The 25,934-nt window shown below is 41.9% G+C and overlaps 1 protein-coding gene across 4 annotated transcripts in view; it reads right to left on the bottom strand.

Moving 5' to 3' along the window:
- Nucleotides 1-8,055: 8,055 nt before the first annotated feature.
- lingo3b (leucine rich repeat and Ig domain containing 3b) overlaps nt 8,056-25,934 on the bottom strand; it is a 50,935-nt gene continuing 33,056 nt past the window's right edge. Inside the window, exons 1-5 of one of the 4 annotated variants that reach the window (XM_082513948.1) lie at nt 18,871-19,069; nt 18,191-18,350; nt 13,121-13,730; nt 11,621-12,364; nt 8,056-11,477 (exon numbers count right to left, since the gene is read on the bottom strand). In XM_082513948.1, the coding sequence (XP_082370074.1) occupies nt 10,908-11,477; nt 11,621-12,364; nt 13,121-13,675 (1,869 nt within the window). In that variant the 5' untranslated portion in view covers nt 13,676-13,730; nt 18,191-18,350; nt 18,871-19,069 and the 3' untranslated portion in view covers nt 8,056-10,907. Of the gene's footprint in view, nt 11,478-11,620; nt 12,365-13,120; nt 13,731-15,345; nt 15,379-18,190; nt 18,351-18,870; nt 19,070-25,934 lie in introns of those variants that run through there. The other 3 variants (XM_082513946.1, XM_082513949.1, XM_082513947.1) reach the window with 3 other exon arrangements.

Here is a 25,934-nt window from a genome sequence, read left to right as displayed (position 1 = left end):
AGTGGTTTTTAAATTAAACAGTCGAGATGTGACTGAAGTGCACAGTTTCAGCTTTAACTCGAAGGCTTTAACAAAACTTTGCTTTCACGACTTATAATTGTTATTATTAAACTATAGGAATTTCTATTCATGTTTAGTCTCCTATTTTCAGCTGCTCAAAAGTAGCCGGACAAACCAATGAACATTTTTACAATGACTGAAGTCCTGAAACTATGGACATTACCAGATGTTGTGTTTCCTCCTTCTCGTTCTTGTGTGTAACCAGTGGTTTGGACCTCGCTCTAAATTTTTGTGAAGGTGTCTCTTAATTGTAGACTAACTATAGATACTACTACCTTCTCCAGAGAGCTCTTTACTTGGTTAGATATTGTGAAGTTGATTTTAACCATGCCGTCATACATGTTAGTTATCCTCTGAGCCAAGCTGGTCAGTGCGTTCTTTCTTTTAAAGAATGAATCACATTGTTGATTTGGCTGCTTCTAAAGGTTTTGCTTTCTCTCCAAAAGGTTTTTGGTTTGATAGTCTGATGATGGCCTTCTTCACTTGTACAGACGTCTCTTTGAGCCCTTTAAACCAGATGTTTGAAAGCCTTAATTAATCATGAAATAATAGGATAACAGGCCTAACTATCATCAATTGTCAAGATAATTTTGAACTTCTGAAAATTGGGAACTGAAAATAGAAATGGCTGTAACTCATTTACTACGGTACTTTAGGTAAAGCTCTTAAATTAAAGCTAAAAGTCTGCACTTCAATCACATCTTGGTTTCAATTGAAATCCTCTCTGGTGGTGTACAGAGTAAAAATAACAATGACTGTTCAAAAACATATGGACTTAATTGTAGTTCTGAAGATCTACAAACGTGTGTAATGTTTGGTTCAACGTGGTGACATAAGCTTGTGTATTACTGGGCCATTCTATAATTAGAGTCCACAATATATCTTTTTGAAATATCAATTTCAAGCTATGATCAACTTTTAATAAAAAAATTAAATAAATAAAAATAAAAAAGGGTTCCATCATTACAATACACTACACTCGAATTAGTATTAGCTTTTTTGCGTGGTTCAATTTGCTAAATGTCATGTTTTACTACTCATAATTATTATTCAGATGCATGTTTTTTGTGTATTATTTTCATTATTATTTGTTCAAAAATAACCATTAAAACATGAAAACATTGTTTTAGAATAGAATAGAATAGAATAGAATAGCCTTTTACTGTCATTGTATATGAACAATGAAAATGTGGATTATTCACTTTCTTCGTGACCAAGAAATTTCTGTAATGTCTATTACTCAGCAATAGTTTGCCTCAAAGTCACATAAGCATCAAATGATTTCAGCCCCTTATGTGGAGCAAATTTAAAATACAGTGTGTTGAGTTTCTTCTTCTCTTCTTTGACATTTCTTCAGTGTGACTGCATCCACAGAGAGAGAGGGTTCACTGCTCATCAACTGTGACACCAACATGTTGTGTACTTGCTTTAGATGTTAGTTTGACAGAAATGTAGAGACTTTTTATTTAAATGTGAGTTGATTAAGACCATTAGCACATAGGAATTAGCACAAGGGATCAAAATGAAAGAAATGCCAACCATGTTACCTGGAACACAGCTGACAGGTTATCAGGGAATAGTATGACTGTTGTCATACTTTATTCCTACATTTAGTGTTTTTCATTAAAAATAATACATCACCTATTATAAAACCTTTAAAAATTATAATTTCATAGTAATTCACTGGATACTTTTAGAAAGGATTAATGTAGCTGATCTAAACTGTAGTTCATAGTCTAGGTACAGCATTTATATTACACTGAGTGAATAATTACAGTAAACTTCACTACCTGATTAAAGGAGCATTTGTGTTCCATCTGTATTATCTTCAGCAATATATCAACAAAGCAATTATTTCATGAAACATGGCTCATTTTGATATGATTCAGTGGTTTAATGAGGTGGCTTCCTGCTGACATTTGCACAATCTGATCCACAACTGCAAAGTGCTCCTTTAAATCATTACATTCATGCTCCGTGTTTATAGAAACACAGAAAATGAAAACGTCTTTATTCTTTAATTTTTCTCCTAAAACAACCTGTGATTTTTGTGTGATCAATCTTATAACTGTTGGCTAAACGGCAATAAAATTGATAAGGTAGATTTCTAGAGGGGGGAATAGTATATAATGTTATAAAACCCTCTAAATTCAGTTGATATCAGCTCTCAGAAATCCATCATCAAGCCCAAACTTCATATTTTCAAAACCTCCAAAATGAATGCGTCATTCACGTCTTCTACGACTAAGATTCTCTGTAACCAGATATTAAATGTTCATTTTATTTAAATATTTCAAAAATTGTCAGAGCTTCAGCTTGACAGTTAAAGGATTTTGAACACTACTCGGGTGTGTTTTGGAGATAACTTGCTTGCTTAGTAAAAATAACACTGTTTTCTTCACATTTTTGGCTGATATGAATTCTAACCCTCGCTATAGAATCACTCTGACCAGCCTCAGACTCTAATGTGACACACACAAAACAGGGAGGCACACAGGATTCAGTCGAGTCACATCATGCTTTTATGACGAAAAAGGAGCTCATTTACAAGACAGACGGTATATAAAACATACATTTAAATTAAAAAAGAAGTCATATGTGTTCTATAGACAAATACATTATTGTCTTATCCTTCCCTTTGAGACCAAGCAGCCATGGGACTGAGCAAAACATGGGCGATCCCCGGAGAGAAGAAACAGCCGATAAATCCTATTTTACTATACCTACACTATTTACAGTTCAACAGTCATTTTCCTCTGTCAGACATGGCAAGGAGGTCTACAGATTGGATGACATGATATGGCTAATAGATCTAATATGTACAGTTCCTGTTCTTCTTCTCCAAGGATCCACTTGCTATGGCACAAAATTTACATGCTAGAAATATTCACGTACACTCAGACGCTCAAGAAGCCGGAGAGGATCAGAGTCCAGGTTTGGTATTGATTGTATAACAGTCTCTTTGACATTAATGATTGATCGTTTTAACGCCATTCGACCTGATAAGCTGCTGTTTTTACGTTGGCTCTGCATTTAGTTGGAGCTCTCGGCACCCATTCCTAGGTTTCAGCGGTCAGCGACAATCACGCGAAAGAGGAACAAATATCAAAGAGTGATGGATGGAAAATGTTCTGAGATACTCAACGAGGTCAGTGCCAGGCTGATAGATAGATAGATAGATAGATAGATAGATAGATAGATAGATAGATACCTTAAGTATCAGTATTATTTTACCTGTTTGTATTGAATCAGAGCGCACCAAGAAATGCAGAGCTATACCAAATGAAAGCTTCCTCTAAAGAGTGGGAGAGGCAACAGAGCGTTTTATTACCCCAGACCTGGAAAAAAAAAAAGCATAAAAGCTGGCACCATCTCGTTTTAAGAGGAAATCATTACAACAACAAAAAAGAGGTGTAGAAACCTAGGAATGAGTGCCAACCAGGTCTATGAGAGCTCTGTATGCCTCCTCCTACTCCAGAGAGACTTTGAGAGAGTGACAAGATTCAAGATAGATCAATGAAAGTATGCCATTAACAATCCTGTCCCCACACAGCATGATTGATCAGTCCCACCACCCTGCTTGGAATATCAATAGCTTTATCAACAGCTTACACATCAGAGCAGATCATCTGTTTGAAGATAGATATGTGTAAAAGTACAATCATCCCAAGTAAACAAATGCTTCTTTATATATATATTCGTGAATGCCGGTGACTCTTTGCCCCCTGGCTTTAACTTGTACCAGATTAAAACACACGTTAGTCGTTTCAGCCAGTCCCATGGCCAGCAACGATGGCACCCATGGCTATCTGTACAAGTGTAGGTGAGAGTTTGGCAAGACCAATCACTGTATATAAAAGGCATGCATAGATTTAATCTGCTAAGACCACAAGAAAGAAACTTGTTTTTTTTTTCTTCTCTAGAGAGTAGCCGATCATTTGCTGAGCAGCACTTAATCATATACAGAGAAAGAATAATGCTGTGAAGTTTTCTGGGGGGAGGGTTTGGTGAGACTGGTGGTGGGGGTTTAAGTGTGTAATCTCCAGACTTAGAGCAGTTTGCTTTTTGATGAGATGGAGGCCTCTCCTGCTCCCACTGCAGGCAGAAACACACCCAGTGCCAAGACAGGGGTCACGCTATGGCTATAAGGAAATCAGTGAAGCACTGACTTATGAAGCTAACAGTCAATTTTCTCGCTTACCTGCTTGAGACCCCGAGCTGTTGCTTTGGTACAACAGTCATCAGGATTTGTTTCCTATACTCACAGTGACCACTGGGGGTCAGTATTGTCACACAGAAGGAAATGGAGGTGATTTTGTTTGTGTGTGTGTGTGTCTGTTGGGGGGTGGGTGGGGGTCTGGTCAAGGTTAAGATGAAGCATTTGTCTGTCTGAGGTGCTCTAAAGTGTTTCAGCAAAGCTCTGCAGCATGCTCACTTATATCAGGCGACAGCGATTGTTTGCATCACCGCCTCTTTGCCTGAGAAACTCATCACAGGTCATATCTCTGTCTGACACTGATGCTGTTAAACAGCTAAAAGTCTATTTGCATGACACTCTGTCTGAGAGGCCCGTTATGGAAATGGGACTAATAAGCCAAGTAATCACCCAATCAAGCCAGGCTCGCTCCTCTGTCATCCTATTACTGCTCGTCTCAGCTCTGATAAATCTCAAGTCTAATCCAATCAAAACCAGCAGCTGTAGGACGCGGAGCAAGAGATGGATTTATTTAGAGCTAACATGGAATCAGAAATGACAGGAGACAAAAATGTAGAAATGTAGTCCTGAAGATACGACTAATATGGTTCTTTTGATGTTGTTGTGGCCAAAATTGTAAGAAAACCGCTTAAAGCGTTTAAAGGAAAGCTTCCCTCAGTGTGCTAATGGAATGGAAACAATGGGACACACACCAAAAAACCCAAATATGAATAATTCAGGCTTGACGCCACGACTGTGGTGTGTGTCCAAAGGGTTTTTTTCGTCTTGTTTTGTTGTGGGTCTTTGAAGAGTTTCCTCAGTTTCCAAGGTACGCTAACGGTGAGGTTGGTTCTGCTCCTGCTGTAAATGGGACGTCTAGACTACGGTGTACCAACCGCAGGCAAGGACAAACCAGCGGAGGGAGCGGGGGATATCTCAGCCTACTTTCTCAAGAATCGTGGCAGAGGAGATGAATCAAGCTCGCCTCCACTGGTATCTACAAACACAGAGAGTCTGTCAGTCAGAGTCAGGCAGGCAGCGGCTCAGCTGCAAAGCTGTGTTGTGTGCTGCAGCCTTTTTGAGGAGAGCTGCTGAGGATTTTTTTTTTTGGAGAAGTGTCTTTTTTTTAATCAGTTTAGCATACCAATAAAACCTTTGAAAGCAAACCTCTGCTAGGAAATTTAAGATGCAGGACATTTTTTTTAACAGCATCTAGCTTGAAGCAAGCTTTTGGAACTTGAATAGACACAAGTGCTTCGTTCCAACCCCGATCAGCTGGAGGTGTCAGGTTTTTAATGAATGGACTACCTCCTTGTCAAGATGACTCAGTGTACCTCAGTAGGCAGAAAGCGAGCGTATAGGCGTTTAGTCACGGCTCTGCAACAACCCAACCTCTTTTCTGCATTTGCAAGTTAAATTGTGTCAAGATATCATCAAGAGAAAGTACGTACAGTACAGTTCACAGAGTTTCACACGCAGAGAAAGATCCCAGAGTGGCACTGTGCAGAGAGGGAAAAGTTCCAGACATTTTTATTTTAAGGAATGGGTGTGTGAAAAATGAGAACCAGTGTTTTTTTTTTGTTATTTTGTTTGTTTGTTTTGATTTTCAGGGAACCTGGGTCACCCCTTCCTTTCATCTTTTGTCTCCAATGATCTAATCACTGCTCCGTGTTTGATGGTATCACGAGGAGCAACACATCATAAGACAACAACACTTACTCACCAGTCACAGTGAACACGTGTCTACTACCGCACAACCATATTCCAGCCTAATACTGTGAACAGGGACAACGAGGAGATGAAGAAAGAAGACGGGGGCGGGGGACGGGAGAGGGGGCCACGAGGACGGTAAAGAGGGAAGAAGGAGAAGAAGGTCAAAAAATGAAAACACAGCTTCATCTACGCTTACAATTTGAAATCGATGTTTACACAATAACACCATCCACAATCGCTACGCACATTCTCACTGTCATCTAAACCTAAGTTTGCACTGAGAAGTACCGGGGGATGGAAACACAGAAGGAAGGGCTGAGGGAGAAGAGATATCCACGAAGGCAACATCCTGTTCTCAACACCACCAGAGCCAAAATGGCTGCAGACCCTGTCAAAGACACTGTTAAAAAAAAAACAGGCTAATTTGTTCATCTATTCTTGTTCGGCCTCATGAATCTTTAAGAGCTGTTCAGTTATTCATTCTGACAGAGAGGCTGTGGTTTCATCATTCGTTACAAGCGACAAAAATGGAGTTTGCAAGATTTAACTCGCAAAGGAGTCTGAGGGTGTCTCTTACCTGGGGGAAATGATTTTCAAACCATTAAGTTGCTATATAAAGCACCGTTAGACCCTCTGCTACCCCTGACATGTGTAAATAGCAGCTATTTTTCTAATCTAACTAATCTTTTGGCCTTTTGTTATTGCTATATCCATTCTTCCATCCTCTTCCGCTTATCTATAGTCTACCATGGTTTTATTTCTTTGTTTTCTTTTTAAATTCTATGAAACAACATTTAGCTTTAACATATTTTCCATTACTTTAAGGTTCTCTTCAGAGGCAGGGACATTAGCAGTGATAGCTATATGTAAATAGACATATTTACCTCACCACAGGAAAAAAAATGTTTTGTTCTTTTTAGTTATTTTATTATTATTATTTTTAATCATCATTATATATATATATATATATATATATATATATATATATATATATATATATATATATATATATATATATATATATATATATATATATAAGCTCCCTACCATGCATGGAGGGTTTCACCCCAAGTCCAGCACCCTGAGGCTGTACGCTAAGCGGAAGGAAGGGGGCCGGGGACTGGTGAGTGTCAGCACCACAGTCCAGGATGAGACAAGGAACAAGAATACATTGGGAAGATGGCCCCAACTGACCGAGTGCTCAGTGAATACCTCAGGCAGCAGAAACCCAAGAAAGAGGATGGAGACGAGGAACCATCATGGAAGGACAGGCCCCTGCACGGTATGTACCACCGGCAGATAGAGGAGGTGGCTGATATCCAGAAATCCTACCAGTGGCTGGACAAAGCTGGACTGAAAGACAGCACAGAGGCACTAATCATGGCAGCACAAGAACAAGCTCTAAGCACAAGATCCATAGAGGCTGGGGTCTATCACACCAGGCAAGACCCCAGGTGCAGGCTGTGTAAAGATGCCCCAGAGACAATCCAGCACATAACAGCAGGGTGCAAGATGCTAGCAGGCAAGGCATACATGGAACGCCATAACCAAGTGGCCGGCATAGTGTACAGGAACATCTGTGCCGAGTATAACCTGGAAGTCCCGAGGTCAAAATGGGAGATGCCCCCAAGGGTGGTGGAGAATGACCGAGCTAAGATCCTGTGGGACTTCCAGATACAGACGGACAAAATGGTGGTGGCTAACCAACCGGACATAGTGGTGGTAGACAAACAGAAGAAGACGGCCGTAGTGATCGATGTAGCGGTTCCGAATGACAGCAATATCAGGAAGAAGGAACACGAGAAGCTGGAGAAATACCAAGGGCTCAGAGAAGAGCTCGAGAGGATGTGGAGGGTGAAGGTAACGGTGGTCCCCGTGGTAATCGGAGCACTAGGTGCGGTGACTCCCAAGCTAGGCGAGTGGCTCCAGCAGATCCCGGGAATAACATCGGAGATCTCTGTCCAGAAGAGCGCAGTCCTGGGAACAGCTAAGATACTGCGCAGGACCCTCAAGCTCCCAGGCCTCTGGTAGAGGACCCGAGCTTGGAGGATAAACCGCCCGCAGGGGCGTGCTGGGTGTTTTATATATATATATATATATATATATATATATATATATATATATATATATATAAATATTAACAGGATTTCACCACACAACAGGACACCAGCCCATTTCTCTTCCTCCTTTTTTTGTGGCTTCGATCCATTGCTCATACCGAGGCTCTCTGGGCTCTGGATAGCTTTAGCTATATCCACTTTTCCATTGTTAGTTTCTTTAAAATATTAATGTTCAGCTTGGTGATTTAAGTATCTGATTAGGTCTGTCATTACAAAAGTTTTTGGGGTGTTCCTCCCCTGCGTTTAACTTTGGTGAGCTTTGCTTATTTGCCTATGCTGCTGTGCACATGTTGTGCATACTGAAACGCACACACATGAGGCTCATTGGCCGGTCACTGCTGAAAATCCGTCGATTCCTGTCCCCAGCTGATCGATCGGCACACCTCTAATTTGTTCTCATTCAGGATTTGGTTGTATTAAAAGACACTGCAGTGTGTGAGCTGCTCAGTTTTCATGTAACTAAAGTTAACATCACATTTATTATTACAGTGTGATGTATGGACATGTCCATTAAAAAAAAATGGCAGCAGCTAAAATGTCAAATTCGAGTATTCAATAAGCCAAAGCTGTCATCAGGATGAGTGAATCAGGCTGTGTTTTACAGTCTATGGTAAATCCATAATTAGTGTGTAAAGTTTTAATTTCACAGCTTTTAGTAACTAGCAACTATCAGTTTCATCTGTTAACTTGCAAACATTTTTTTCTTCTCCACAGAACAGCTTTAGATCAAATCTCAGCTGTGAATGAACTTAACGCTCTGCCTGCTTTAGGCTTACGTGCACCTTGAGATCTGAAAGGGTGCTACTGCATGAGGTGTTGAGAAGAGGACAATCCCACATGGAGGACGAAGAACATTAAACAGCCAAAAGGTCACAGAGAACAACTGAAAAAAAGAAAAAGAAAATGAATTGAAGGACAAACAGAACACTTAAAAACAATTTTTTTTTTTGTCTTTTTAGTCTTTTTTTCCATTTTTAAAACCACAGTACTACTCTCCACTATACGATGCACATGGCGTGGGTAGGGTTACACGACTTCATTTACATTTTAAATCCTCGGTCTCCAGCCAGGGACCCCTCCCAAAGGAGGACCCAGTGGGGGTGTGTGGGGGATTTGGGTGAGGAGGGGGGGAAGCACTGGGCTAGGGGGGCAGAGACATTCGCACACCGGCCCTCTGAGAGACAGACAGAGAGCAGCGAGTGCTGCACTTTGTGATTTGTGGATTTTTATTGGTCCGTGTGTCGCTGAGTGTTGTTCCTATCAGAAAAAATCACCTCAATGTGGTTCTATCTCCTCTGAGCACGTGCGTGCGTGTGTGCGTGTTATGAGGTGAAACTTTATGCAAGCCCGGTGACAGCAGATGGTCTTGTGATCATTGCGACAGCTTGTAGGATGGCAGTGGCAATAATTATATAACTGAATCATGCACACACTACTGTATAAAAATACAACCTACACAACTATGGCTTAGCTTATACACTCACGAATTCACATCACTTCTCTCTCAGAGAATGGACTTTTAGCTTTATGGCTCCACATAAAGTATTGCTGGAATGTTTTACAGTTTATCAGAGTAAATATGCATAACCATTCTCACTCTGTAGGCTAGTTATTTCACTTTTCCTGAGAAAAGGGGCTGTACGTGTGCCGCCTTCCACTCGTAGGATGAGGGTGTTAATGTGTGTTAATGTGAACACCTCCTAGTGGGCCCGTGTGTCCTCTGTCTGCCTCTAGGTATGAACCAACTCGCCAGGCTGCTCCCCCCTGGCAGCGCTGGTAGGGTTGGGTGTCCACCAACACAGCAGGGACGAGGGGCAGGTTGACCCTCTCGTGTTGAAGAAGAGCACGAACGGGATGCAGGGCAGAGGGAGCAGAAGTCACCTGCCTCTTCTACCCAGCAACCCTCTTGTGGCCACCATCCCGGTCCCTCCTGTGTTGGTTGGCATGGTTACAGTGGTGGCCTGTGACCGGTGGGCACGACTTTCAAACCAAACCCACCGGGCCACAGGCAGCTACAGCAACTCTCAGCCGGTGCGCTCGTCCCAAACTCACACAGCTAATGTTGTAAAACCTCACAAAGCTCACAAAGAAGAAAAAGCCAGATTTTTTTTCTTGCTTTACGCAAATCTTATTATTTTTCAGCTTTTGTGCATAAAAGCAAAGGCCATATGATAATATTCATAAAACATTTTGCTCTTTGTTATCCTTACTCCTCAGCGGTGGTCTGAATAAATAGAAAAACATATTTAACTGTCTTTCAAAGCTGTGTTTTTGTGAGTGGTACAAACTTACAGCTTAAAGCTACATGCATGATTAGCAGCACGGCAGGCTTTAGAGAGAGTGATTAATGGACAGAAGCTCTCTGTACTGAATTTCTTTTCAAATCCCTGACTCTACAAAAAAGAGAGAAATTGAAATTAAAAAGGAAACCTTATCATTTCTCATTAAAATAAATGAGAAACAGGACTATCACTGTTCCACAGGCCAGTGATCGTGCCAATTTACATCTTATCACCTATATTTTCTTTCTTCTGTGCCTATTAAGCATAAATGACAAGTAGCTAGCACTCCTTAAGGTATAATTTAAGCAAATTTTGACCACAAGCTGAATAAAACTGCTGAGAGATCAGGGTCACAAATCAGACCAAATTGAGAAGTGGCTCCGGTTTTGATGTGGGCGCTCGAATGAGTGGAGCCACGGACAGGGGCTTGTGCTGTCAAGCTTCTTTGCGAGTCAGAGGCTGTGTGCGTTTGCGTGCGTCAAACACGTTTATGGGACGTGCTCATGCCTCCCCTGAGGGACCCCTGGCTGCGTTGTTTCATATCATTTTCATGTTAAACTTCCTGGTCCCTCCTGAAGAGCTTCCAGTGACGGGTTCAGATTTCCGGAAGGAGTACTCCACTGTGAAGTTGTTCCTGCGTTGTCCGCGTCCCCGGCTCCACACGAACAACAGCAGGAAACAGAAGAGGACAACCCCGAGGAACGTGATGCAGCCCATTGCCGTGGAGACCAAGATGGTGGTCAGGTCAAAGGTGAACTTGAGGAAAACGCGTGTGCTGTTTAGATTTGTGTCGTTGAAGAACTCGCTGCTGTACAGTGAGCGGTTGAGAAAGAAGGCTGAGGCGGCATCCAGCGGTTGGCCACGCACCGTGAGTGTGGCAAAGTAGGTGTCATTGCCTCCGGCGTTACTGGCTATGCAGATGTATGTCCCACTGTCAGTGAGCTGGGCGTAGCGGATCTCCAGGGTGCCACTTGGGTGAACTATAATGCGCCCTGAACTCTTAGTTGTGATCCGCCTGCGCTGTGGGGAAATCCAGACAATAGAAGGGGGAGGGTCTCCTTCGGCTCGACACAGAAAACTCACCGGTTGGCCTTCACGAGCGATCATCTGGAGAAAAAGAGTGAGTGGATGAATAAATGCACAAGTTTAAAAAAGCACAGCAGATATCTATATGTAGGAATATTTTAAAAGCTTAAAACAACCTTGTTTATGGTTGTAGAAAGTTTAACAAACTCATCACCATTCATTACCTGCTGCAGTTTTCGGTTGCGTATCTTAGGCTTCTGGCATGTGAAGTGATCGAAGAGTGCAGAATCGGTGAAGGAGCTGAGGCTGACGCCTTGCACCTCCACCGGCCCCGCACACACCGGCACTCTGCCGTCAAAGTTGAGGGTCTTGCGTCTTTGCAGGATCCACAACAGACGGCAGTCACACATCAGGGGGTTCCCGTCCACTCTGAGGGTCTCCAGACTGTTGACAGAATGGAAGGAGCCCTCTTCCAGTGTCTGCAGGTCGTTTGAGGAGAAGTTGAGCACGCGGATCTGTCGGAGGCCTCCGAGGGCATGGGGCTCCACCGTCATCAAACCTGTGCTTACCATGATGAGCTCCTTCAGCCTCAGCAAGTCTTTGAAGGCCCAAGGCTCTAATGTGGTGATGGGGTTGTAGGACAGGTTAAGGTGGGTGAGGTGGGCAAGGTTCTTAAAGGAGGACGAGGGGACAGAAGTGATGTTGGTGTTGGTGATGGAGAGCCAGTGGAGGTCCAGGCCCTGAAAACTGAGAGGGGAAATGTACTCCAGGTACGGCCAGTGGTCGATATCCAAACCCCGCAAGTTTGACAGCTTGCGAAAGTTCTGGTCCTCCAGGGCAGTGATGCTGAGGTGGCGAAGGCGAAGAGTGACCAGGCTGCGGAGGTAGGACAGCGTCTGACCAGAGATGGATGTCAGGTTGCAGCGCTCTATTGTGAGGTCCTCCAACCCCAGCAGACCTGAGAATGCCTGGAAATAAGAAAAACATAATGGGAATCTGGGAATCACTGTTTGCTTATACATATACATATATATTTATTTATGTTTAAGTAAGACAAACAGACAAAACTTGGTTCAGTATTTCACCAGAACACATTTTTGTTGTTGCTACTGTATGTGAGGTACATGCCAAGAAAAGGACTCGTTTAATTTTTAATATTTCATAATCATTCTCAAAGGAAAATATCAGATTTGTGGCCATAGCAACCAGCTCCGATTATGACGAGTTTTAAAAGTGCTGAGACATTTTTCTGGTTTTCTCTGAGGTCTTTGTGTTTTAATAGTGCCTTAATCTCTTAATACGTAATTAGAAACAATAAATTCAAATAAAAGTAACAGAATCATTTTTTACACACTCCATTTGAATGTGTGCTGCTGTTATTGTAAGTATTGCAGTATAACAGTAAAACAATATTTCAATTTATCATTTTATTTTTTGACACAGAAAAACAATATTCAGATGTGTTTGGTTTCTTCTAAGTGTAGTCTAAGTAACAAACCAAACACTGAGCTGAGTGCTTTTTTACTTATTCATGGGGAAGCTGGAAATGTGTTACATGGATGCTGTGTAACTGGTATCAGTGTTTTTATCTATGCAGGAAAACGAATAGACTTTGCCAAAATGTCACACCAGGATTTTTTAAAAATAAAGTGCAAATTATTGTATCCATTTCCCATTTCATCAATAAGCTCAATTCACTACTGGCCAGATGCTTAAGAGCTTACCTTGTGGGATATATAAACCAGGTCGTTGTCTCCGACCTCCAAGTGTTTTAGACTTTTCAGGTCCTGGAAGGTGTAGTCCAATAAAATCACCATCTTGTTCTCACTAAGGTCTAGGCTGGTAAGATTGCCAAGCTTGGCAAAGGCTCCCATGGGCACCAACTTCAACTGGTTCCCCCTTAACTTCAGCACTTTAAGACTCTGGAGGGTGGAGAAGGCATTCGGTTCTAACGTGGAGATGAGGTTCTCACTGAAGTCCACTTCCTCCAGTCGTGGGTACGGTGCCAGGTCTCCCGCCTGCACCCAGCGGAGCCGGTTCTTGCTGAGGTCTAGGAGCCGCGTCTCTGTAGGAATGCCCTCCGGGATGTTGGTGAGCCGCCGTCGCTGGCACGACACTGACCTTAGCTGGGCTGAACACTCGCACCGTGGCGGACAGGCGTGGCTGTTTCCTGGCAGTGTCAAGGTTATCATGGTAACCAGTGAAGTCGCCAGGACCCATCGCCACAGCTTCGGCCATGGCACTAAGGCACGCCCACCATGGCCAGGAAAGCCAGTCATGGCCCTGGTCCTCTGACTCCTCGCCTGTTACAGGCAGGGTGAGTGCGCCAGACACCTGCAAGACGAGACAAAGGGAAAAACAGGAGTTACAGAAAAGAAGTGAAGGGAGAAATAGAAAACAAGGACGGAATAAATATGTGATGAAGAAGGGAAAGAGGATGTAAGAAGATGGAGCCTATAATATACCCTATCAGCTCCCAACCTCATTAAGACAGGCCTAAATCCACAATGTTGTAAATTATCAATGTCTCCAGCAGTTTAAGTAAAGGAGTTGAGAATTTACTGCGGAGATTTGGGGCATTTCGTGACACAGCACTTAAACATCGCAGATGAGATCCCGTCACAGGAACAAGGAGCGCTTTAAGATAGTTTAGAAGATTTGTCTTTTCACTAATTCATCTGTGGTTTCAGCTGGAGAACCGGGACGCCTGGAGCCATGAGAGGGAGCTTCTTGCTTCAGCTGAATTCATGCATCTTGCATCTCCTCCGTTCTCCTTCCAGCAACGAGGCTGTCTGCTCCAGTTTGACAAACACAATGAATTTATTATAATCACCGTGCATAAACAAAGATGGAGCTCCTTAATAATCACAGTGTGTGTGGAAACCATGCACGCTGTGACGAGGAATAGGTGTTTGAGCCATTGCATGCATTCGAACAGGTACGCTTGGATGCAAGTTTGACATTTTGCTGGGTATGAATTAAAAATGCTTTGAGGGAAAAAGAGATGAATCATTTGTGCTTTAGCATTCCTTCAGGCAGCCGGTCATCTCTCCCACACACTGTTTTCAACATGAAGACAGTCAAAGAGCACCTGGCATTGGATCTGGAACACGGCTCTGTGTCCATCCAGCTAGCAGAAGTTTCATACTTGAGGAAGATGCCATTTAAAAAGAAAGTTTGGCTAGAAGAAAGTTTTTTTTCCTTCTCTCAAACAACAACTACTGACCAGAAACCCCCAAATGTTAAACTGTTTGTTTATTTTTCAGATTCAATGGATATGAGAGAGAATATATCATCACCACCAGGGAGTATCATGTTAAAATGCACTCTGATGCTGTTTCATGTTAAAATGCACTCGGATGCTGGCAGAGGAGGAAGGCAGAGCTGAACAGATTAATAATATATGGGTTGGTTTGTGCGTAATGGGCAGTTTTCAGAGGGCCAGCCAAACAGTTAAAAGAGCCAAAAGTTGGTAGGCTCTCTCTTTTTGTCGATGAGGCCGTTGCTTCAAATTTCTTACAGGAAAACAGCCTCTAAAACGCCTAATCATATCCGACTGTTTCGATGCATTGGCATCAATGGGATCAAACGGGATGAAATGGGATTTAAGCTAAATATAAATGACAGCTGACAAATTCTATGCACACATATGCACATACTCGTATTTTCACACACAATCACACAAACTCAAGCTGTAGGAAAAAAAATCCTCCAGAGATTCTGTCTCATCTACTAAGCCTCAAGGTGGATAAGTCCTTCAATTTTTGACAGGCCTGGAAAACACTGTGTTTACAGATCCCATATCTGAACAATCTGGTAGAAATCTGGCACAATCTCTCCTTTCGCTGGGAGACAAAACTCAAAACACAGAGAAGCTGCTGTGCAGAAACAGACTGACCCACTTCTCAGCAGCAACTCGGCCTCGCACTGTCAACCATCAGCAACTCACCATGACCACAACAACAGAGCGGCAAACTCGGTGGAATAGTGCCCAGGAGAAAAACAGAGAGATCAGAAAAACTAGCAAAATTCTATCAAAGTCCTGAAATAATGAGATTAAATCGCACATCAGGTTCTGTGTCCTCGTGTCTTCATGGTGACTGTTGTGGAAACACTGATGATTTTTCTCCTTCTTGCACCTTTTACCCTGCTAAAGATTTAGATTGCATCCCATCAACTATCATCCAAATAACATGAAATGAAACATGAAATTTTAAAGGAACCACGAAGTTAAAAAGTAGTGCTTTTGGTCACTATTTTGCTGCAAGTCAAAGAATTTACATCTTTAACCCTTAATCACACAGGCCTAGAGACTGGTGGGCAGGGACACAGACTTTATTAATCCCACACTGTTACAACAGCACAAGTGTCAGCAAGAAATAAAAAAATAAAAATCCATCCATTTTTTCAGCTGGGATGTTGGAGCCTATTCTAGCTAGCATAGGGCGAGAGGTGGGGTACACCCGGGACAGGTTGCCAGTGTGTTACAGGGCTAACACAGCGAGACTGACAACCATTCACACTGAGATTCACACCTATGAGCAATTTAGAATTACCAGTCAATGTGACCTCACTAACTGCATGTCTTTGGACTCTGTGGACTCAGAGAGAACCCACACAAACACAGGAAGCACATGTTAGCTCAACACAGACGGACAAAGTGCACAAATAAAAAAAAAGGCAAAAAACTATACAAGAGTTATTTCTACCATTCACAAATTGTCTCTATATAGAGTAAATACACCCACAGAGAATTTTTCATATTTGGAAAAGGTGTAGTGGGAGTGATAATACACACAAGTACATTTTTGCAGGTATCTATTGTATGTGTGGATTATACAGTCTGACTGCTGTCAGGATGAAAGACAACATTCTTTGTTTCCTTTTTTAAAATCAAAATATCTTGAAAACGTAAATTGGCATTCATGGTCCCCCGAGGATGTTCTATAAAAGTTTTTTTTTTTTTTTTTGTGTGTCCCGTTTGGATCTTTAGCCATCAGAATTGTTGTCTTAAGGCCAAGAAAGATGCCAAGCGGATTTATTTTACCAAGTGGATCATCATGGCCTTGCCATATTGGTCCATTTGATTGACCTTTATTATAATTATGAATTTATTTTATTTTCAGTTGCTACAAACGGGACAGACATGACTGGGGGATAGGACAGGGAGAAAGAATGAAAGAAAGAGAGGGAGAGAAAGAAAACCAAAGGGGAGAAGGTTTATAAAAGGTTACACAGAACATAGTTCAGTACTTGTGATTTAATGCTCATTTAAAAAATGTTAAGATTTTGGCACGTTATTGTTAAGATGTTGAACATTTGCCTGTAAAAAAAACCTTTTGAGTTAAAATTCTGACACATCTAGCGAAGATGTGCCCTGAGAGCGTGTTTGGGGCTACTGTGGGCAGACACACGAGCCCCAGTACCAACGTGAAATATAGGTCACATCTGGGCTCTGCACTATGGGGCCCAGACAGGTCCCAGTGGGATATCCAACAGTGTGGGTTGCCCACACTAAGCAAAGAGAGGCCCACAATGGGGCATATTATAGGGAGCGTACCCACAACTGCCCTACTGGGGCCCCACCTAGACCCCACAGTGGAGAGCTAATGCCATGGTATATTAGCGATACCAACTGGTGTGGAGTGTGGACCAGAATGTATTTTAAAACAGAAAAGAAAACAACTATCAGCTGCTCATTTAAAAAAAACGGGGTCACCACAACAGGTATATCTGCATGGTTCATTTAGCAGAGTTTTACACCCGATGCCCTTTAGATGCAGCCCCCTGCAGATTTGTGCTTTCTCCCATGGGATTTATTGCTTATTAGGCAAGTATGTAAACTACTACACTATAGATCATCTCACTAAAAACCAACCAACCAACCAGCCCTCCACTCAAATCCTCTGCATAACATGTTAGTATGTTTAAGAAATTTGAATATTCTCTGATACCAGAATTTACTGATGTTTTGAATCAGCTGTCTTATCTCAGCCTCATAATTCTGACACTATTTCTCCACAGTTGTCACATTTCCCTGTCTTGTGTTTCCTAACATACAGACCCCACATGGGATATCCTATATAGGCCCTATATGTGTTTTCTATAGACAGCCTATAGTGGGCTACCCACAGAATTCCCTCTTGAGAGCAGAAAGGGCAAAAATACGAACATAGAGTTTGGGTTTGGACAGGGTTTGCACACAAAAAAACACAGAGCACCCCATAGGGCAAAACTGCCGTGAGCCCATTTTGATCCCATGTGGAATAGATGCAGGTTGCCCACACAGCCTCACAGCTACCCACTGTGGGCCTGCATGGGCATGGTTGCTGGGCAGACATTCAGCTCTACACACAGCTGTTCCCATACATAGCCCGCTGCACGACTATAAACTCTTCACTCAGTGTATCCAGTGTCTCCATGTGTGTGTTAGTGTACATCTTGCCCAGCTCTTTGGCATTGTGATGGATGCAGCCTGTCTCCGCACCCCCATGAGAGTCATCCTACGGGTCAGTGGCAGAGTCACAGTATGAATCACTGAGCTTACATCGTCAAGGCAGACAAGGTCCTTACTGCTTGACTCAAGGACAGACTTGGATTCCTTAACACACACACTCTCTATCAGACACATGGGCCCAGTGCTCTACGCATCATCTCATGAGCAGGTGATAAATACACACCTTGACTCTGACTCCCAGGCCACATACTGAAAGAACATTTTTATATGTTGTTGCTTTAGTTGCTTTCTTTTAGATTAGCAGCCTGTCCCTCAAAGTTTAAAAGCTCAGTCTTACATCTTATCCTGCACCTGGACAGTGGACCTGCACGGAAGTCACAACAGGAGTCCCTAAAGCTGCCATACAACCTGCAAATGATCATCTTCCAGATGTTATGGTAACAACAGGGGCAAATCCCACAGTTGTAGCCAGCGAGGAAGATAGAGTCACAGGCCAGCTGTCCAAGGAGAAAAAAAAGAAGAATGGAAGGAGAAACAGCCCAGAAGCTAAAAATAACTAAAATTTGATGGCTGACCTAATGAGCAGATGTTTTGGAGCAACATTCTTTCTCAGCCACTGCACAGGCAAGACACTGATGACCACAGCCAGATGTTTCAGACACCGGTTGTTTCACCTGCTTTATACAGTCAGGTTAGTCTGATTATAAACACCACACACTCTTCCCAGGGCTGGACTGGGACAAAAAAATCGGCCTAGAGACAGGCCCCCCAGGTATTATAGGAAAAGCCATTTTTAAGGAGCCATTGGAAACTCTACTAACTAACCTTATGAATAAAATAAAGTTCACTATCAGTAACATCACAGCACCCACCCAGCTGTATAGAAACTCCGTCATGCTAGCTAGTAGCAGTAGGAGTTATTGTAACTGACTGTAAAAAGTCAGCACAACGAAAATAAACTGCACCTAAACTTGGTTTATATCTGACCCAGATAGACTGCAGGTCATAACTTCTTACCTGAAGAGCAGTTCACCTGGCACTCGGACCGGCGGCCGCCTCGGGTCTCTCCTCTTCCTGCCTCCCCTTTCTCTCATCCACCTGCTGGCCTCCACCACTTGCTAATGTTACTGAATCTGTGGAAGCTCCGCGATGCCACCACCAAACAACTGAGTTATTTTTACACGTCTCCCAGCATCTGGCCAATCCACCACCTTTCATTGTTTATACCGTTACCAAAAAAAAAAAAAAAAAAATCATTGGCCCATAAAAACGAACAATCACCATCGGCCCACCGGTCAAATGCCCGTATGCCCAATGGCCAGTCCAGCTATGACTCTTCCCAAATAACTGCAGGGAAAATAACATCATTGTGGTTTGGTGTGCATTTGTATTTGTGTGGCAGTGTGCCTGACCGTAAATAGGTCATGCATGTTGACGGGTAGCCTTTACAAGCCTTTATATTTGGCCGGCAGAGCGTAGAGCTCCTCTCCCCAATATCCCTTCTTTAGTGTCCCTTCTTCCTCAGCTTTCTCGCTCTCCTTCACTCTCTCTCTCTCTCGCTCTCTCTCTCACACACACACACACACACACACACACACACACACACACACACACACACACACACACACACACACACACACACACACACATAATAAAGACCTCTCAAAAATAAAATCACACTTTAGCTTTCGTGATGGAGGTGCAGTCAAGCAGTCAGCATGTTATTAGAGAAAGCTTTTACATTTTATTCCTGCAAACAAACAGAGTCGCTAACTTGACAAGTTTTTATATATCAGAGGAAAGCTGACAGTTTGTACTTTCCATTGCTAAGTAGCTATAAGTCCAATATTAAATCTGTGCTTAGTCACTCCATTTTAAGCCCAAGTCAAGTGTGGAATAGAGTTTAGCAGGTCTTGTGGGGTTGCACCCAGTGCCAAAGAAGAAAGGAAAGTAAGGGGGCATTTTAATGAAGATGAGAGTCAGACAAATCTCTGTTTTGCCACATTATTGTGATCTACAGTGAATATTAACTAATGCAAGTCAATATAAGTAAGCCTAAAACGTCAAATTAAGTGTTTTTGTGCTGCTCGTCATCAAAGTTAGAGCTCCTGAAGGATCAACAACTCCCTGACTGCATTGCAGAAAGAGAAAAAACAAAAACAACACCCAAACTTAAATCCTAAATGACCACAAAGGAAAACTGAAATCAAAATATAATTAGGGCGGGTAAAGAAAAAAACAAAGAGGAAAAGCCAGAGGAAGAGGCTCACAGTACAGGATCCCCACAGTGATGAGAGGAACAAAGCTGCAGTGGGAATGCACACATATAAAATATGAAGCGGAAGAAAAGTAAAACAGAGGAAGTACACAGGAACACACACAATGTAGTAACTAGATCAACATCTTCAAAGTTTTCAGTCATTTGTCTGCAACATCCAGTGACGGCAACACTGTGACCATAAACCAAAGCTCCCAAAGCGTCTGTAAAAACAGAACATTTTCCAAGCTGCACTTCACTGAGCTGCAGAATGCAACGTGAAGGACACTGCAGTTGTTTGAGTTTGCATAAAGAGATGATACTCATGATGGTGCTCTGTGCCACACTACCATATCATCGCCGTTCTTGAAGTACTCTGAGTCACAGAGTCTGCGAGTTTGGACTGATCGAGACTGACATGCAGTCTGCTTTGACCTTCAGCTGATTAGAGCCAAAGACAAAAACCTTTGACTCGACTGCAGCTGTAATGTTTAAATGGACTACACATTGCTATATATAAGATCTAGCTCATATTCAGCCTGAGATGCACTCACTTGCTCACTTTCAGGAATCTACTAGGCACAAGTTTGAATTACGGGCAGAAATAATGTTGCTACATCTGCATCTTGAATCAAGACTGTACAAGATATGGAAGACACAATGAAAACAAGAAAGGGGCTAAACAACTTCCCTCAATCATACCATCACAGGTTGTAGTCCTCAACCAAATATCACACACTGAAATGGCTCAAGGTAAAAAGTCTTTCCATGAATCTCTAAAACCAGATTCTCAATGACGTAGGAGCTCATCTGCTTCATGATCCTTCACAATTTACAGGTTATTGTAATGTGTGATGTGCAGCAAGCAGGTGAAAAGTTGACTGAACTTTACAAACTAATTCGAATTAAAGTCAAGGAGGTTCACAAACAGTCATAATTATGATAAATCTGACCAGCAAATATAAGCTTGACCTTGAGAAAAGAGACCCATTGAGACCCATTAGGTGATCATTCTGTGCAGGTTTCACAAAAATCAGACTGACACTGTGGGATGAGCAGCAATTCTTGTGAATTGTTGAGACGCCATTGCATAAGCTCATCGCTCTTCCAGCTAATGAAGGTGGCCAGTGTAAGGCTAGCTAGACCTGAGGTCCCAGTGCAATATGAATTTGGATATTCTTCTATGTAGGCAGTTATCAGAGAGGGCCTTGCCTATTTCACCAAGACACTATCAAACCACATTCTGCACACATTACAACATCATTGCTTCACTTTAAACCAGCGTGCGGTCCAGACCTGCCACCCACTAGAAACACATGACACCAAATGCAGCTCAGAGATATTTTTTTTCCAGTTTTTAACTACCAGGAATTATTCTCCTCAATTTTGAGGCCGTTACAGAGAGGTGGTCTGAAAAAAAAGTGACGCAACACGGTGGTAAACATGGCCCTGTCTCATTTTTTAAAAACATTTTACTTTGATCACATTTAAAATTAGCATGCAATTTTCTACGGTTCTTTTTAAATGAATTTAGGGGTTTACATGATTTGCAAATGATTACATTCTGTTTACATTTCTATTTTACACTGCATCGAAATGCCCTGTTTTGAAAACCCCTCTGAAAACCCTTGTTCGCCCTGAGTCTCAGTGGTTGCACTAACCATCATGCTCATGCTGTTGAGCTGTGGATGCAAAGTAACATATCTGCACTGTCAGTCTAAATCCTATCATATACTCCTGACAATGCAGCACGGTGAGACGTGTACAGCACACCCCGCGTATCATCACCCTGTGCTGATGACTGTCTCCTCATACTGTGGATGATGTTTCATGAAATGAAAGATGCTTTCTGACTCACAGTATTCTACTGTATTGTTTCCCCTCTAACCAGGCGATCCCCAAAATACTTCACAGATCTCTGTGACTTCTCTCAGATTCCACCTCTGTTTCTTTCTTGACAAGCACTACAAAGCGAGACAGCAACTGATGCTGAGAGTTAGTTAGTTAGCAAAAAAAGTGTCATGAACTAAGAAAGCTGAACCTTTGCCTCAGTTGTTTAACTGCATCAAAGTCTGCCTCGATCACAGAGAAACAGAAAGCCAGCGCACTGCATCGAGAACAATGCCTGACAGCCACAGAGGAACAACAACAACAGAACAAACAAAGCTAAAACAAGCTGAGCTAAAACCCCACAAGACAAGAAATAAACAAATAAAAATATATGTGCTGTTTGTTTATTAAGAGGAGAATCTCTTCCAGCTCTCAAACAGCGTCTTCAAAAAAAAAATTACTTTCATCACGCCAGAAATAATCTAAATGTTGCAACAACTGTTTGTTAAAAAAAAGACTACACACACATATATGTGCACACACACATATATGTGCACACACACACCAAATGCCAACACCATAAATGTCCCTGATTTTAGACAGGAGCTGTCTGTGTTGGTGTGTGGGCAGAAGGTAACGCTAAATGGATTAGAAGGGAATGAGCCCAAAAGGTCGTTTCATCTGTGTGAGTACGAGTGTGTGTCTGTGTATGCTTTCACTTTGAACTTGAGCAGCACTGAGACCTTAGTGAGGGGTGACGCACACAGCAGGGAGTCAGACTGGCAAATGCTGTGACAGTGATAGCTTTAGTGTGTATCAGTTTCACTCGCTGCAACAGGAGGTGCTTAAAGTGATTAGTCACATGCAGCTAATCCATAAAATATGCTGACATAATGTCAATTAGTCAGCAAATAGCCACAGAAGTACCTTGGTATGGTAGCTTGGCTTTCTTTCACCTGAATACTAAGTAAAATGGTTTAAAAAGAAAAAGTCATCACGACTGGAGGTGGGGTGTTTTCGGGTTTTAGGAGATGTCAGATTTGAAGTTATTTAATGTGAGCTTTTGGTACAGATCTGGTTTCAGCTACACATCCAGGTATTATATAAAGATATCTTAAAGTTTTAATTTCTGCCAGATTTATGCTCTGCAACTGGCAGACAGGTACATCAGAAGCAATTCACTCATCATGTTTATTGTGGTTGGCCGTCAAATCTCACTGACTTTCAGTCTTTGGTCATCATGTTGCTGCCAATCGCTTCCAGTGCTGACACAGCTTTAGGCCCCTGAAGGTTTTAATCTATGTCAGACATTTCAATGAGGAGAGAGAATTAGAAGGAACTGAACATGATTTATTGATATACAGAATTCAGTTAAGGTATTTGCTGATTAGACTCCGATTGCCCATCACAGCCGAAGGGAATCCCAGCTGTGACAGGGATTAGTGCAGGACCCGTATGTCTAGACGCTGGTGGTGGAGATGAAGATGTAAGCTTCGATGGAACCTCAGTAACATGAGAGAGGTGGAAATGGGGAGTAGGTGGGATGCACAAAAGTGTCTGCCAGGGAGATTGACACATGCGCAGTGAGATTTAAAGCTTAGAGAGTGGAGGTTGATTGGCATGAAGAAGGTGGGCAGAAAGATGATTGGACTAGACTAGTGATGTCACAATGAGCTTGTTAGTATTGAAAAGTGGAAGTCATGCAAGCTTGGATCAGCCACCAAACACCTGGGAAGCAGACAGATGTATGGATAAAGCTCTTCTTTTTCAAACTTTTGCATACAATTTTCATTACAATTTCTACATTTCCTAGCAACCACAAACCAACAGGCTAAAATGACTCATTTGTAGAGTTTCTGCACATATAACATGTTAGAAAAGCATTGTATAGTTTTCATTAAACAACAAGAGCATGTAATTTATATCCACAAAAATGTAATTATGCATGATACACTGTAATGCCTAACCACCTAACACTAATGTCACAGACAAAATTTTACTGTAGTACTGGTATGGACTAGTTATTAGTAATTGCTGACAGTAGACCCAAGGCTAGCAGACTACCAACCAAATGACTGACTGATCGACTCAACAACCAACCAACCTACTGAGCAGTAGAAAAACAAAACACCCAGCCTACTATTCACATGTTTTATTGATTTAATAGTAAATAACCATGACCTGAATATTAACATGAGCTCCAGTTCTCTTAGATCTGTATGCAAACAGTATGTATGTGATTTATTAATACACTGAGTGATTTTGTAAGTCTATTTCTATTCTGTTGATATCAGCAGACAGGAGAAATCATACACTGAAAACAGCTGAAATTAATCTGAATCACTCCTTAATATATGCATATGTTGTATGTGTACATTACTCAGTATTAAGAGAAAATTAATATTTCTCAATATTAACTTCTATTGATCTGATCCCAGAGAAACAACACTTCACATACAGATCAAACGAATGTGTTTTACTGTATTTTTGACTATAAGCGATCAAGAAATCTTCAAATGTTAAGTGGATACGTCTATTTCAGAGAGGACACCTTCTGATCTGAGTAAAGGACGAGAATCAGGAGGTAATTTTCTTATTGGTTTCACAGGTCTCTGCACATCTCGCTTATTTTTTTCCAGTCAAGTCAGTTTCTGAAGTGCAGTTGTTTTGCAGTTCTTGTTGCAACTTAACAAGTAATTACTGTATGTAAAGTGTCCCTGTGAACATGCATATTGTGAAAACCCACCTCTTTGATGTCTCATGATACTTTGTTCCCTTTGCTCCCACTCATTGCTGGCTTTGTTATTTTTCTTTTTGCTGTAGTAAGCGAACTGCTCAGTACAGATCAACCAGACTATGATAAACATCAATGAAGTGTGTGTGTGAGTGTGCGTGTGTGTGAGTGTGTGCGACAAAGAGAGAGTCTGGGCAGGTTTCAATCCCCTGAAGTGATTATATGTGAGCATCAGTTCTTTCTGCTGTAATTATTTACTGTGCACTGGCTGCAGACGAGACCTGAAACTCTGTAGGTACTTCATGATAAATCAACCCTCTGAAACAGATGACACTCCTTGTGTTGCAGCTGATCGAGTCTAGTCGGTCAGATTACAGTAATAACTGAAAATCGTAAAGAATGAAAATTGGTTGAAAGTATTCATAGCCGAAAGCAAGCGCTAAATATTTCTCAGCATCTCGGCTTTCGCAGCAGCCATTCTGTGAAATCCCTCATGCACCTAAAATAGATTAAACTGGAATCCTTCTTGCAAACACACACACACACATACACAGTGTTTCCATCTCATTTTCTTCCTCTGCCTTTGTTTCCTCTCTCGCTTTCTGTCTGTAATCTGAAAGCTGAAGACAGTCCTGTTTGACAACTGTGATAAATATACACACAGGGAGGCTGGGATTAAAGGGAAAAACAAAACACCGCAGCATCCTGTGAATCACTTCAGATGCTGTTTGTTCTCTGCTAAAGTAGAACAAACGTCTATGAATTCATCTGCAGACCTGTTGTGTCCCATCTGTTGCCTTTCATTAAATCTTGATGAATGAAATATTCCAGTTAAAAATCTTAACTGACATACATTGTGTAATTTGTTGAGGGGAAAAATAATAATTTAAGAGTCCTGGTGTCACAAATCAACATTTTGATAGCTTGTGTGTTCCCTTAAGAGCTGTATGTATAGTATGTGCAATAAGAAAAAGCACCCACCTAGTACCTAACTAAGTAAAAATCCACTTCAAGTGTGAGAATGTCAATAAAAGCAAACGGTTTAGACATTTGTAGGTCTGGATGATTCAGTTGTCTTACTAGGATCCCACTGAGGAAATACATCAATCTGGCAGGGTTTATAAGGCCATTTCCAGACAATTTGAAGTTCATCATTCTACAGTGAGAAAGCTTATTCAGATGTGGCTAACCATCAAGATAGTTTCAGATATTCCCAGGAGAGGATGTACAGTGGGGCAAAAAAGTATTTAGTCAGCCACC

Source organism: Aulonocara stuartgranti (genome assembly GCF_965226115.1).
Source record: "Aulonocara stuartgranti genome assembly, chromosome: 18".
Classification (NCBI taxonomy): domain Eukaryota; kingdom Metazoa; phylum Chordata; class Actinopteri; order Cichliformes; family Cichlidae; genus Aulonocara; species Aulonocara stuartgranti.
Note: the sequence above shows the minus strand (reverse complement) of the source record. Positions and strands in the feature narration are given on the sequence as shown.